A 15802-nucleotide genomic window follows, 5' to 3' on the forward strand; every position below is an offset into this window, starting at 1 on the left:
TCACTCTAGCCAGAACTTGCACAGGGCTGAGGACTCCTTGCCCTGGCCTCATGTGATACTGTGCAACCGGTCATGAAGCATCAGTATTGTCACATGAGAGGACGACAGTAAATTATATTCTTCACCATTCCAGGAAGTACAGCGTATTTTTTTCACTTCTGGGTGCTGAACGGGACAGCGGCGTAATGCAGAAAACGTGTATATATGTGATCCCGAGGATGGTGAGCATTAAAACAAACCTGTTGCATTCATAGGCAAAGAACAGGCTTGGTTTAAACTCCTTCCTAATTAAAGTATCCTGTTGGCCAGGTCTTCTTTCCATTTAAACCAGGGGTCTCTAAACTTTCTAAATAAATGGCCAGTTGCTGCTCTTCAGACTTTAGGGGGGCCGGACTGTGGCTAGTGTGAGAAGAAAATGTTTTAGCATCAGTGAGAGTTAACAATGCCCCATCATTGATATTAATGGGAGTAATCGTGCCCCATCATTGGTGTCAGTGGGAAGAACAATGCTCCATCATTGGTATTAGTGGGAGGTATAGTGTCCCATTTTTGGTATTAACAGAAGGAATAGTGCCCCATCATTGGTATCAATGGAAGGATTAGTGCCCCACCATTGGTGTCAATGGGAGGATTAGTGCCCCGTCATTGGTATCAATAGAAAGAAAAGTGCCCTGTCATTGGTATCAATAGGAGGAATAGTGCCCCATCGTTCATATCAATCAGAAGAATAGTGCCCCATTGTTGGTGTCAATGAGAGGACTAGTACCCCATTGTCAGTGGAATAAAATATGCCCCACTGTTGGTGACAGTGGGGTGGGGGGCGGGGTAATAATGCCCCAAGTCCTCGATAAAAGTAAGCAAAGGGCCGCAGTTTGGAGATCACTGATTAAGACTATTCAGGGCCAGCCTAAGTGCCTCTGCTGGCGAAAAGGGCACCTGTTGAGAGGGTAGACTGAAACTTGTAATTCTTTGGTAGCAAGTTGGTCATGCATAACCTAGAAATTGCTAAAGGAACTAATAATTGACTTTAGAGGCATGCGTGCATAACCTAGATCATGTAGAATGAGAGTCTCCAGTGGTAGGTTGGCCATGTGTGACCTTAGATTATCTAAAATGAGTGTTCCTGGCAGTAGGTGAGCAGTAGATCATCTAAGATGAGAGTCTGCGACAGAAGTTGGTTCATGTGTAACCTTGATCGTCTGAGGTGAGTGTTTTCATATATGTGACCTAGATCATCTAAGATGAGTGTCATAGTGGCAAACTGTTCTCATCCACATACAGACTAAACTTTTCACCCTACATTAAAATTTTTATGAATGACAGACCTGTGAGACTGGTTTGATGTTCTATAAATAAGTGAAAACAATGTGCACAATCACTGTGCATACCAAGTGGAAAAGAAATGAAAATAATAATAAAGATGATCCCAAAAACCAGTTGCTTGCTGTGACACCTAAACAGGGATTTCACCTTGCATTAATAAACAAATAATAATGGTGCAGCGCAACATGTAACAATTCAAAAATTGTTCAGAAACTTATATATATCTCTATGCTCCAATAACAATGAAACATAGAAAAGTAACAGCAGAAAAAGAATAATTCATCAAAACTGCCCATTTTTTTTAAATGTTTTTTTCTTCGGGGACTTTTTTGTCACAGTATAGATCTATGTTTTTCCCAACCATAACCAGTGTTCTAAATCAGTGTGCTCCTGAATATCCCTATGCATGCACTATACCACATGCACAATGTACTCTTACCTCATCATATGATAGCTCCATAAAAATTAGGTCTAATTATAGCGCTTTAAGGTGTTGCCTGCTGGGGCTCAGGACCCTCAATGACTCGTGGACACTAAGGCCCCATTCACACATGAGTGTTTTGTAGCTTGAAGCCTGAAGCTACAAAACACTGGAGGGGAAAAGAATCTATTATTCTCTATGGAGATGGTTCACATCTCCGCTACAAAATGCCTGAAGCTCGAACAAGTTCTGGAACTTTTTTTTTAGGTGGATTACAGGCAGTAAAATCGTGCGACTTTCTGCCTGAAAATGCTACGCTCAGGTCTGAATGGGGTTTTTGGCCGCGTTTTTGCTACGATTTTGTACAGGTCAAAAGGTGACTAATGTGAAAAGCAGAAAGACGCCTGTAATCTGCCTAAAAAAAAGTTTCAGAACTTGTTTGAGCTTTGGGCGTTTTGGAGCTTCTGGCTTCAAGCGTTTTGGAGTGGAGATATGAACCATCTCCATAGAGAATAATTGCTTTTTTCCCCTCCAGCGTTTTGTAACTTCAAGCTATAAAACGCTCAGGTGTGAATGTGTCCACATACCACGAGTCATTGAGGGTCCTGAGCCCCAGCAGGCGATACCTTAAAGCGCTAATGATGAATATCTCGTGGCTTAAGATGCAATAGTGGCATATGTAAAGCATGAAATAGAGGACATATAGTGCTCTCTGTAAAAAAAAAAAAAAAAAAAAAAAAAAAATCAGTTTTCATATATAAAAGAGAGCATATAAACACTCGTGTAGGACAAAGCCACGTACATGATGCTATACCTGATTGAATGGTGATGTTTCCATACCTTTGAGGTTTCTTAATGGACTGTTTGAACATTTATTTGTGAGTGTGTTTATGCTACTCCTTTTATATATTAAAATTGGGTATATACAAAGAGCAGTATTTGTCCTCTATTGTATGCTTTACATATGCCACTATCACATCTTGAGGAGAGAGTCACGAGATATTCACCATTAAGCGTCCACTTACCATGCATACCATACCATTCAGAGTCATTGAGGGTCCTAAACCGCAGCTGGAGACTCCTTAAAGCCCCTTTCCCATGATCGGTCCGCTCGGATCCGTCTGTCCATTTTTCAGGCGGATCCGAGCATGCCACCCATTGATTTCTATGGGCAGGCGGATGTCAGCGGAGATGTTTCCGCTGACACCCGCCTGCTATCCAATCCGACAAGATCCGCTCAAAACGGACAAATGGTGATATGTTCCCCATCCGTCCAGTGGACAGGCTGTCCATTTTCATCCGCTCTCTCCATAGAGAACAGAGGGGCTCTGACAGGTCCATCCCTGCACAGTGAGCAGAGACGGACCTGTCATTTGCCTGCTCAGTGGGTGTCAACGGAGCAATTCCCCCGCTGAGCTAGCGGAGTCCGTCCAACGGATCTTCTCTGTGTGAACCCAGCCTTAAGCACTTTTAGACCTCATTCTTACTGAGAGGTCATATAAGGAGGTGAGCGTCCATTTTTACACGGGTTGTGGTGCATGCATGGGGATATTCAGGTATAGGAGTACATTGATTTAGCACACTGGTTATTGGAGCATAGAGATATGGATACATTTATGGACAGTTTTTGAATTGTTACATGTTACACTGCACCATTATTATTATTGGTTTGAGGTTCTGTTAAGTGTTCACGTTGCAGAACCTTTTTCTCCTGAGTAATTATACTGGACATGTGACATGTAACTGAAGATAATGGATACATTGAATATAATTCAGGGAATGTACCTTTTTCTTTAAACTAATAAATCACAAATCCACCAAATACATATTCAGATATTGGATTGAACGTAAAAGAGTTATAACCCATTTTTTTTTTTTTTAAATGTATGCCTGTCCTTATCGGGGAGATCTCCCCTTGATTCCTGTGTGGTGATGCCCAGTCACAACTGAAGGTGGGGACATAGCAATAAACCACTGAAAGAGGTTGGTCCTTGAAGGAAATCTTTAGTCACAGTATAAACTTTCATTTTATAACATTAACATTGTAATGGTAATACAAACCATAGTTATTTTTGACAATTCAGCATATGAATTTCTGGTTTTCCTGCATGCTTTGCAGTTTGTCCTCTGCTAATTCCTTTGGTTTGCTTTCAATATCAAAAGACTGCATATCCCATGGCATCTTGCTGCCTGCAAGCAGTGATGATGTCACATGTGGTATGTTTCCTATACTGACTCCACCTCCTGAAACTAGTCTTCTCACCACCTTTGTAATCCAGAGGGCGGGTTCTGTGAAATGGGTGACACAGGCGTTCATATGCACAGAGCATAGTCAATAATGGGGTTGACTTACTCAAACTGGAGATTACAAAATCGTGTGCTGCTGTGCATGGTAGCCAATTGGCGTCTAACTTGTTCAATTAAGCTTTGACAAAAAAAAAAAAAAAATGGAAATTGATTGGTTTCTATGTAGAGATGCACCAGATTTTGCACTCTCCAGTTTTAGTAAATCAACCCCTGTGTGTCACAATTCTAGGAAGTAAATGTGTGGAATTCTTCAAAAAGTATGATTCAAACTTCAGGGTTGTTCAGATTAATAGAAGTAGTCAAATAACTGAAATACAATGTGTTAATGAATATATGATTTTATATTTTGACCATGGATACACTTTTTTTTTTTTTTTTTTTAGGAATCAACTTCTGGTCGTCGAAAAGCCCTTGCTACCAGCAACATTAACATGAAGCAATACGCAAGCCCCATGCCTACCCAAACAGATGTCAAGCTGAAATTCAAACCCCTGTCAAAAAAAGTTGTGTCAGCCACTCTGCAGTTCTCACTCTCTTGTATTTTTCTAAGAGAAGGCAAAGCTACGTAAGTTTCTAATTTTTTAATGGGTTTGGTTCTACTCTACTACTGCCTTGTTTGTTTAGCAGAACTGTAATAGAGCTGAACTTCAGGCAAACATCGTGAACACATCCTAAATTACGCATACAGCTACAAGAATGCTCATTGGAAAACATGTGGCCTTCAATCTAGGTGTATCTGTAAAGTACAAAACAAAGTGCAGCAAAATACCCCACTTTGTCATCCTAAGACCTATATGGTATGAGTTACACGGTGTACAGCTGCACGATTCTGTCTAAAATGAGAATCACAATTTTTTGCTTAGAATAGAGATCACGATTCTCGCTGCGTAACATCATCTTTCACATTATAAAAAAAAAACAGTGGGCTAACTTTACTGCTTAGTTTTTTTTTTTGTTTTTTATTCATTAAAGTGTATTTTTTTTCCAAAAAATTGTGTTTGAAAGACCACTGCCGAAATACAGTGGGGGTTATTTACTAAAGACAAATCTACTTTGCACTACAAGTGCACTTGGAAGTGCAGTCGCTGTAGATCTGAGGGGGACATGCAAGGAAAATAAAAAACAGCATTTTAGCTTACACGTGATTGGATGATAAAATCAGCAGAGCTTTCCCTAGTTTCAGATTTCCCCTCAGATCTACCTAGCAGAGACCCTCCTGTCTGCTGGTTTCTGGTAAGAGCCGGACACAGGATTGGAGACTCCTTCCCTCCCGACGTACTTCAAAAATCTCAGAGCTCCAGACCCTGATTCAGGAATTACAAAAAAAAAACATATTTCTATGCTCAGAACTGACATTCTGGAGTCCTGCATTCTGCATATGTGCAAAAACCCTACGTGATTCTGCGACAATGCACATGGGGAGACACTTTTTTTCTCTTCGCCGAAACAAGCCGTGCTTCTTGCTTGGTATAAAGAGCATTTAGCTGCTGCTGTTATCGCTGTGCATGTCTGTGGGTTAGCTCTGACCCATAATGAGTCATTGAAAGCTATACACTTTCTGAGTAGTTTACCCTAGAATATATTTGATCTCAGAAGTTGTTTAACCACTTCAGCCCTGGAAGTTTTAGCTGCTGAATGACCAGGCCATTTTTTGCAATTCGGCACCGTGTCGCTTTAACTGACAATTGCGCGGTCGTGCGGCGTTGCACCCAAACAAAATTGACATCCTTTTTTCCCCACAAACAGAGCTTTCTTTTGGTGGTATTTGATCATCTCTGCGTTTTTTTTATTTTTTGCGTGTAAACAAAAAAAGAGCAACAATTTTGAAAAAAAAAACACAATATTTTGTACAATTTGCTATAATAAATATCCCCCCCCCCCCTTTTTTTTTTTTTTTTTTTTTTTTAAAAAAGCTAATATTTTCTCAGTTTATGCCGATATGTATTCTTATACATATTTTGGTAAAAAAATATCGCAATAATCATATAATAACCTGCATGGTCACTATTTATTTTACACCTAGCTTCCAAACTGAAAGTCTAGAAATCTGTATATAAAATGCCATTGTGAGAATATGGTACAAAGTGCAAGTGAAAATGTGAACGGCACGTTAAAAATAAAAATACATGTTTGTATCTCCTTGAAGCCGGATTTCAGGAGAGATGCTGCTTTTATGTACAGCAGGACTTCTTCCTGCTCCTCCCCTCCCTGCTGCTGCCCATTCACAGAAGGCTTTGTATTTTGTGAATGGGTTCATGTAGTACAAAAGTTCTCTCTGATTGGGCAGGGGGAGGGGAGTGAAAGACAGAGAGGCTGCATATGACTGCAGCTTCAGGAGTTGAGACCAGAAGGTTCAGAGTCTGAGCGCCAGAAGCAGGGGAGTTGCTAGGTCTGCAAAAGATCTGGGGCTAGAGCCCATAGCAGCGGTCACCAACCTTTTTGCATGCCCGCGCGCGGTGGGGGGGGACGACCAGTGGTAAACAATTTTTCACGGGCGATGCCTGATGTTGGTGCTTCAATCATCATGGCATAATGGTTGATATGGTGTCAGGGTGATTGAAGTGCATTATTTCTATTGTTACATTCTAATATATAATGAAGTGGTTCAACTCACCATACTGCAGAATCAGTGGGAGCCCTGGGCGTGTCACTTGCCACATCTCCTGCCACCAGATGCAGCGTGTTACTTGCCACTGTCAGCTGCCATTAGATGTGGATTGTCACTTGCCATGTCGACTGCCACCAGTGGTGGATTGTCACTTGCCACTTTCACCTGGCAGCAGATGTGGATTGTCACTTTCCACGTCTCCTGCCACCATTTGCAGATTGTCACTTACCACATCTCTTGCCACCATTTGCAGATTGTCACTTGCCACGCCACCGGCCACTAGATGTGGGTTGTCACTTGCCAACTGATGTGGATTGTCACTTGCCATGCCAGCCAGTGCCACCAAATGTGCATTGATGCTGCATTGGTGGCAGGCTGACAGCACTGGTCCATTTAGTGAGAGCAGGAGAGCGCCTATTTGTGGCGAGATTATGTCATCTCACTGCTGCTCGCTGCACCTCGCTCCCAAATTGAAGAGGCCCGGCTATGAAGAGCTCACTTCTTTCCTCTCCTCTGCCTCTCTCATGCAGACAGCCCACCTGCCGCAGCAGCCGCAACCCGCTGGTTAGGCAGGGACCCGGCGGCAAGAGACTCGGGGCTATAGCCCCAATAGCCACCCCCTAGCAACGCCCCTGGCCAGAAGTATAGCGATAGCTGTACTCCTGGCACTCAGTACAAATAGAAACTGTGAATTAAAGTGTTAAGTCCAAAAGGTGGCATGCACTTTGTTGGACTTAATCTAAAGTAATCCAGAACATTTTAGAAAGTGGCTGAATTGAATTTGGCTTTAAGAATAGAGTCTGCTCACCATTCAGTTAAACTTGCTGTGTTAAATAAGGCTATTTAATGGATGTTGCTGGCATCTTTAGATGCTCTGGAGAACCAGCTGTTGTCACGTTTAGTGAAAAGGTTATTGTACAACAATGGTGCTTTAAGCCATTTTTTCCAGTGTTTTGAGCTTTAATTTATTACAGTTTATATTGTTCCTAAATAATGAGAGTAGAAGAAAGCCATAACTGTGGACATACATTCTCACTTCTTCCCAGTGCAATTTAATTTGTGGATTTATGCAAATATTTTGCTTTTCTTTTTTTCTAATCTTTTAGCCCCCCTCCTCCCTCCCTCTTTCTTTTATCTCTCTTATTCTTTACTACATTATGAAAGTTCAGTTTTGTTGCCTGACAACATTTAATTGTGTTCTATCCTGCAATCATCTCTGCGGGTATTAACATGTGCGGATTCCTTGGGAGGCATAGAAAGTCTATTTCAATGTCCAGTGTTAATCCGCAACTCCATCGTACACAGTGAGCGTGAATTGTACAGAATGCCAATTACAGAAATGTATCATTAAATTGCAAGCAAGCCATCAAAATGTAGATAGGCTATTATTTGTACTGTGTCTGAAATAGAGCATTCTTCTTAATAAAAAATAATAAAAACCTTTCTCACCTTGTTCTGCTAAGTAACAGATATTTTCTCAAATAGCTGATGCTGTACCCTGCTGTGTAATAATGTTTTATTCTTGCATATTGTATGGTATGAGTGTGCTTGGGCTTTTCTGTAGCTAATAGAATATGCGTTTTTGGGAAAGTATAGGTTTGATCAAGCATTGGGATTGGAATGGTTTGCTAGAGACCCTTATCCCTTGAAAGTAAACCAGTGTGACTAACCTCAGAGTCTGAAAGTAGTCCCCACCAGGTGCCTGGATCTAGCCTTTTAGCTTCATATGTAGTGCTGCTAAACTCTCCTGTGAATCTGTATGCAAATATCGACTTTTCAGAGAGTCGGTGTTGAAGTACATTCTTTGCTTAAGATACTGATGGTACCCGTGAATGGTGGGGAAGCATTTTTGGCTCTCCAGGGACTCTTGTCTTCCATCCTGATGCCAGAGACGCAAAGGAACAGCATTTTATTATGGTCAAAGTACTTACAGGCAACAGGTATGTCCAGTGTAACTATAATATATCGGCTGTTTTTTATGCCCCTGTGCCAGTTTCTTTAAAGTTGGACACCAGGCACCCATCCCTTCATTAAAATATATTTCCCAGTAGCCACAAATGGTAGCAATCCAATTTGTGTGAACCAGATGCCTTTTCAAACACAGTTATTACCTTGCAGAAGTAGCAGTGGCATCACCTCAGTGTTGCACATAGCCCGTGCAGAGAGCAGAGCTATGGGAGGGAATCAGCATGCTCAACCCCACTGCAGGATGCCTGCAGTAAATGACAGGAAGGGGAGGAGACTAGACCAGTCACCCTGAACAAGAGAGAGAGAGCAGTCACTGGTCTTTATTACAGGAGATTCTAGCACAGGGGCAAAGTGCAAGAGATGGTTTATGCTGGATTACTGTCTAGATCTGAAAGAAACACACAAAGGGATGCAAAGAATCAAGAATACCCACCACTCTTGTATTAAGACTAGAATATTTGTTTAGCGTGGAGTTCATCTGAAATTTATGCTGAATTCTGTGATAAACAATACTTGTCTTAGTAGAAGACTCCTTTGTGTATTTCTACAAGATCTATGCAGTAATCCAGTGTGAGACCTCTGTGCGGGAGCTTCCTGTAATAAAGACCGGTCACTGCTACTCTCTCTCCACCATAGTTTTCTGTACTAGGTAGGATCTGCTTGGTCCCTCTCACAGTTCTGATCTCTGCACAGGCTGGGCACAGACCTCTGTGACCAATCCCCTGGTAGGCGGGGCGAAACATGTCGGGGGCGAGGCTGGAGCAGCGCTGGCTGAGGCAACACACAGCCATATCCACATCTGAAGCACTGGGTCAGTTATGAGCGGTGTCTTACCCCTCAATTTTAAGGTTTCACCCTTACCACTTGCTGAATGCAATACGTATGTATATGTGGTTGCTTTCCAGTGGTTTGAAGCACCCCAGTATTTTTTTTTTCTTTCAGCCAGCGATTTTGTTTCTCATAAAAGTAATCCTAGTGGCTGGATCGCTTTTAGAATCATTACCCCTCCTGCCGCTCGCTGGTGTTTCTCTGGCTTACTGGCGAGCCCGGGTAACAATCTGACAGTTCCTGCAGCTGGTCACAGAGGTCAACAGAGGCCAAGATTGTCTCTGATCACCTCAATTATCTAGGAGGACCGGAGAGATGGGATGACATCACTTCCAGTCTATGCCGGAAGTAAAGTATACTTTTTTTTTTTTTTTTCTTTTTATGTAAAAGATCAATTTTTTTTTTTTTTAATCATTTGTTTTCAAAGGTAGAGGAGAGATATGGGGTCTTGTAGACCCCAGATTTCTCCATAAAGAGGACCTGTCATCTCTTATTTCTATTACAAGGGATGTTTACATTCCTTGTAATTGGAATAAAAGTGATTAAAAAAAATAAAGGGACAGTGTAAAAAAAAAAAAAAAATGTATGCGCCCCCATCCCTCCATGCTCGTGCGTAGAAGTGAATGGATACGTAAATCGCACATGCATATGTAAATGATTTTCACACCACACATGTGCGGTATTGCTGCAAATGTTATAGCTAGAGCAATAATTCTAGTGCCAGACCTCTGCAACTCCAAACATATAAGCTGTAAAAAATGTAAACGTGTCGTCTATGGAGATTTTTTAGTATCCTAGTTTGTCGCCACTCAGTGAGCGATAGGAAAGTTGGATCATATTAAAGTGTGGGTGAAACACTCTTCTGCCATCAGTCGCCTGTTTTGTGTGCTTCGTTTTCTTGAATGTTCTGTAGTTTTTCTATGTAAAATACTGTACATTATGTAAAGGAGCACTGAATGCTTTGTATTTATTCTTACATGTGTTTAGTGATGAAGATATGCAAAGCCTCGCCAGTTTGATGAGCATGAAGCAAGCGGACATAGGAAACCTGGATGATTTTGAAGAAGACAATGAAGATGATGAAGAGAACAGAGTTAACCAGGAGGAGAAGACTGCTAAAATTACAGGTCTGTCCTCCTAATAAGCTGAAACAGCGGTATAGGTGTATTGGCTAAATAGCCATCTGCCCCCTCATAGGTCTATGCAGAATCCACAAGATAACAGGAGTACTCAGTCTCGTGGACTTGCGATTGGAATATAGGGTTAGCTCATTTAAGATTGAGGTCTGCCATGGAAGAGAAGACTGGTATTCAGCTCTTGCCTCCTTCACCAAGAACATAGAAACCCATTTAGGATGGGTTCTTTTTAATTTGGCAATACATGGTGGGCAGCCATTTTAACCATTCACTGGCAAAATATGTTGTCGGATGGTACAGGGCACAGTAGTACTCTAACAAAGGGAACATTTTCAGGGACTTGCGGTCATCTCTCATTGACTTGCATTGATATTCTAATTTAATAGTGTCATATTTGTGTCTACCAAAACCAAAGCCAAGTAGAAAAATAGATGATGTTGATGGTTACCAGCACCTTTTTATATATGACTTCTGGTCTTACTTCTGAGGTTCAATTAAATTATTATAATTATTTTTACCATACTATACAACATCAGGGACATAATTTACCTCTAATGAAATGCGTGCCATGTTTGCCGGTCTGCTGCATGTAGAATTTGTCTCCCCACTGTTGCTAGGTCCTCTGCACAGCGCTGATCTTCTGGCACTTCCACTGTTAACATGAGCCACTATGAGTCGTAGTTGAAACGCCCCCTTCCTCCATTCATAGAACTCATAGTATTCTTTCTCAGAACACAAAGCATTTTGTGAAATGGCGTGTAGGCAGATAAATTATAGGATCCACATCCTCCAATTAGAGAACAATTTGGGAAGCAATACTACGAGTTCTGTGAACAGAGAAGGCAGACCGAAAGGGTGGGCGAGCAATGCAACTCTTTCACACTGGCAGCAGCTAGTAGAGCTGGAGTATCGTTCTGGACCCGACATCAGTGGGGAGAAGATTTCTATACTATGCAACAACAACTATATGGCCAAATATTGTCCCAGGTGCTGCATAGAAACAAAAAAACTAAACTAAAGTTCATATTTAAACACAATATCAAGACTAAAATTGCTAATCACAATTCCACAATAGTATTTTTCGTTGATGTTTGGATGATGACAAAATCAGGAGAAATATAACTGTGCATAATATACAGTTTTGTTTAAAGCGGAGCTCCACCCAAAAGAGGAAGGTCTACTTGTTTTCACCCTCCCCCAACCCTCCACTGCAACATTTGACACTTTTTTTGGAGGGGATCGGGTACTTGGTTTTGAAGATCGGTCCCCCCCCCCAAACCCCCAGGTTTCTGGGACACATCACAGGTCCCAAAAGACTATGGGACCATTCACAAGGCACAGCACGGCTCGCGCATGCACTCTAGGAGACCGGCTATGAAGCCGCAAGGCTCCCCTTCCTGTTTCTCTTACGTGAGATGCCGGTGCCTGTAACCATTTGAAGAATTTGCTTGGGTGAGGACATCTCTGGATCCCTGGACAGGTTAGTGTCCTTGTATTAAAAGTCAGAAGCTGCAGTATTTGTAGCTGCTGATTTTAAATTTTTTGGGGGACCCTGGAGCTCCTCCTTAACTAGAGAAAGTCTTAAAGTATATGTGAATCCTCACCTTGTAAAACAACCCATTCTGTATATATATTCAGTGTATATATACATTATAAATACCTTTCTTCACATACCCTCTGCTCTCAGCTACATAAGGAGTTTGGAAAGCTGGGGAAGGAGAAACAGCAGCATACTGGCCTTCCCAGCGAATGGCTGTGCAGAGGAAGGGGCGTGTCGGCACAAGTCTAATCATTGGAAGAGAGCTGGCTGACTTCCCAGCATAGCCAGAAAGCTGACCACAGTGTGCTCCCATGCCTAGTGTGGTCATTTTTTTCCCAAATAGGATAGCAAAGGAACTGGCAGAAACACCAGGTATTTCACACAAAGGAATTAATACAAAGAGAACAGGATACTTTTTCATACAAGTATATGGTACCTCAGGCACATATCAGGAAAATGAAACGTTAGGGTAACATATTCTGTAATGTGGAGCTGGAATGAATATGCAATCCTCTAACTTTTGAGTGCTATTTGAAAGCATTGCAAACATTGTTTGATTTTAACATTCTATTTTGCACCGAATAAACGTTCCTGAAGGAAAAAGACATTTACTGTTAGAAATTCATTAGTCTGAGAACAATTTGCCACCCTGCTTCTTTGAATTTTCTTGGCACTGTGGTCAAAGAATGAACATCAGTTAGATCCCACTAATGATTAAAAAAAAAATCAAACGTATGTTCTTAAAATGAAAACAAAACCCTATACTGGTGTTCTGCAAGCATATTTGTACACATTCTCTGTCCTAATCGGCCTATACAAAAAACATTTTGATAGAGAATAGTAACAATTATATTGGACCGGTGACTATAGAAATACAAGTTCCTGGATTCACTTATAGAAACTCCGAGGTGGATCAGGCATGCAGCCAGTAAAGTTTGAACTGTTTTCTTGTATATATTTCATGCCTGTGATTTGTGAGATAGTGTAGCCAGGATCTGTAAGCCTGCAGCTTTAAACACCAAGTTAGTGATTACAGTTCCCTATGCTTCTGTCACAATGGGTTCTCCATCTAAACCAGCCTTCTCAACCAGGGATCTGTGGAACCCTAAGGCTCTTTTGGAGGTTGCTGGCGTTCCTTGAACAATGAACAATTTCTGCTTCTCAGATAAGTAACCAGTGAAAACGGTGATCTTTTTTTCCGCTAACTGTAAGGGAGAGATTCTTCCTAAAGACCACACGGGTAATGGACATTCTTCCCAATGACCGTCACGCTAATGTGTCAGGTGCTGTAGCTATAGTAATTATTACTATGGGTTCCCTGAGACTGGAAAGTCATTTCAAGGGTTCCTCAGCATTAAAAAGTTTGAGAATGGCTGATCTAAAGTTTTTAGACTTTTTTTTTCTCTTGTTGATAGGAACAAAGTGGACACAAGAAAAAATGCTTACATTTGTCAGCTGTGTACATCCTGGGCAGTGCAGTTTCCCGCTCTATGAGCTTGATTATAAGAACAGTGTCAGGGTTTTTCTCAATGAGGATGATTAAACCAATGCAAAAAAGGACAGCATGAGCTTAGAGTTTTAGTGTTAGGGTTCATTCATACCAGATGTGGTGGGGCTGCTTTGGGGGCTATTCCAGCGCAGTCCCACCATATGACAAGACAATATTCCTGTCTCTTGTGTGCCCAGTTCACACCACTTCATTGTGGTGGTTTACAAGAGAAGTTTAGCACAGCGCAAAGGCGATCCTCGGTATTCAAATAAACGTAGTGGTTTTTAAAGGCTCAAGGTTTTATGGACGCATAGAGTGGGCTGTGGGAGCGAACATGCACCAGTGCCCCCAGAGCAAACAGCTTGCTATTGGGGGCCCTGGCTGAAGAGGAGGAGCCAGGAGCCATGGCAGGGGACCCAAAAAAAAAGAGAATTGGGGATGCTCTGTACAAAACCACTCAGAGCAGGTAAGTATGACATGTTTGTTATTTTTTTTTTTTTTAAATTAATCTTTAATGTCGCTTTAATTAAGTTTCTGTGTAACATTTCAATAAAGTTTAATAAAAAAAAAAGTGAACAGTGCGATGCACCGCAGCTATCCTGCAAGACTACATTGCACACCATATCAAAACAAAATGCCTCCTGCGCATGAGGGTGACAGTCTGGTACCAGTTTTTCATGCACTTATGCTTCTCAGCACGGATCTGGGACACACCACTCCTTGCTGCTCTCTTGGGGAAGCCCTGGTAACACACTACAAAAACACAAACAATAGAGGATGCACCAGCCTAGTGCATGATCCCATACACCATTTATTAATAATTCAGTGAATATACTCACAAACCATTTGATAGACAAAGTATATTAAAGTTAACCTCAAAGTTGCTCAATCCACTCGGCGTACTCCAGAAGTTGGAAGGACACCACCAGGGTCCTAGCTGGCTTGCATGTTTTAAGGATAGCACCCTCTTCCTCAGAGCCAAACCATCAGGACCCTCTTAGCTCAGCAGTTTTATATACACTGCATCCAGAAAGTATTCACAGCGCTTCACTTTTTCCACATTTGGTTGTGTTACAGCCTTATTCCAAAATTGATTGAATTCATTATTTTCCTCAAAATTCTAGAAACAATACCCCATAATGACTACAAGAAAAAAGTTTGTTTGAAATCTTTGCAAATTTATTAAAAATAAAAAACTAAAAAAAATCACATGCATAAGTATTCACAGCCTTTGCTCAATACTTGAAGTACCTTGGGCACCAATTACAGCCTCAAGTCTTTTTGAGTATGGTGCTACAAGCTTGGCACACCTATTTTTGGGCAGTTTCTCCCATTCTTATTTGCAGGACCTCTCAAGTTCCATCAGGTTGGATGGGCATCAGTGCATGGCCATTTTCAGATCTCCCCAGAGATCTTCAATCAGGTTTAAGTCTGGGCTCTAGCTGGGCCACTCAAGGACATTCACAGAGTTGTCCCATAGCCACTCCTTTGTTATCTTGGCTGTGTGCTTAGGGCCATTGTCCTGTTGGAAGATGAACCTTCCCCCCAGTCTGAGGTCCAGAGCGCTCTGGAGCAAGTTTTCATCAAGGATGTCTCTGTACATTGCTGCATTCATCTCTCCCTTGATCCTGACTAGTCTCTGCCACCACCATGCTTCACTTTAGAGCTGGTATTGGCCATGTGATGAGCGGTTTCTGGTTTCCTCCAGACATGAAAATTTTGTTTCTCATGTTATGAGAGTCCTTCAGGTGCCTTTTGGCAAACTCCAGGCGGTCTGTCATGCCTTTTACTGAGGAGTGGCTGCCGTCTGGCCACTCTACTATAGAGGCCTGATGATGGTGAAGTGTTGCAGAGATGGTTGTTCTTCTGGAAGGTTCTCCTCTTTCCACAGAGAAAGAGCTCTGTCAGAGTAACCATCGGGTTCTTGGTCACCTCCCTGACTAAGACTCTTCTCCCTAGATCGCTCAGTTTGGCCAGGCAGCCCTCTCTAGGAAGAGTCCTGGTGGTTCCAAACTTCTTCCATTTACAGATGATGGAGGCCACTGTTCTCATTGGCACCTTCAATGCTGCAGAAAACTTTCTGTACCCTTCTCCAGATCAAAACTCTTGTCTCAGAGGTCTACAGACAATTCCTTGGACTTCATGGCTTGGTATGTGCCCTGACATGCACTGTTAACTGTGG

At 41.9% G+C, this 15802-nt stretch overlaps 1 protein-coding gene across 6 annotated transcripts in view; it reads left to right on the forward strand.

The window, feature by feature from the left end:
- The window catches only part of EHBP1 (EH domain binding protein 1), a 733557-nt gene that overhangs the window by 210867 nt on the left and 506888 nt on the right, over window positions 1-15802 (forward strand). For all 6 annotated transcript variants that reach the window (XR_012243991.1, XM_073628177.1, XM_073628181.1 and 3 more), the window contains exons 6-7: window positions 4435-4616; window positions 10443-10582. Coding sequence is in view for 5 of the 6 variants with exons in the window: in XM_073628177.1 (XP_073484278.1) it covers window positions 4435-4616; window positions 10443-10582 (322 nt within the window). In the remaining variant the exon portion in view is untranslated. The remainder of the gene's footprint in view (window positions 1-4434; window positions 4617-10442; window positions 10583-15802) is intronic.

This window comes from Aquarana catesbeiana, linkage group LG04 (genome assembly GCF_042186555.1).
Source record: "Aquarana catesbeiana isolate 2022-GZ linkage group LG04, ASM4218655v1, whole genome shotgun sequence".
NCBI lineage: Eukaryota > Metazoa > Chordata > Amphibia > Anura > Ranidae > Aquarana > Aquarana catesbeiana.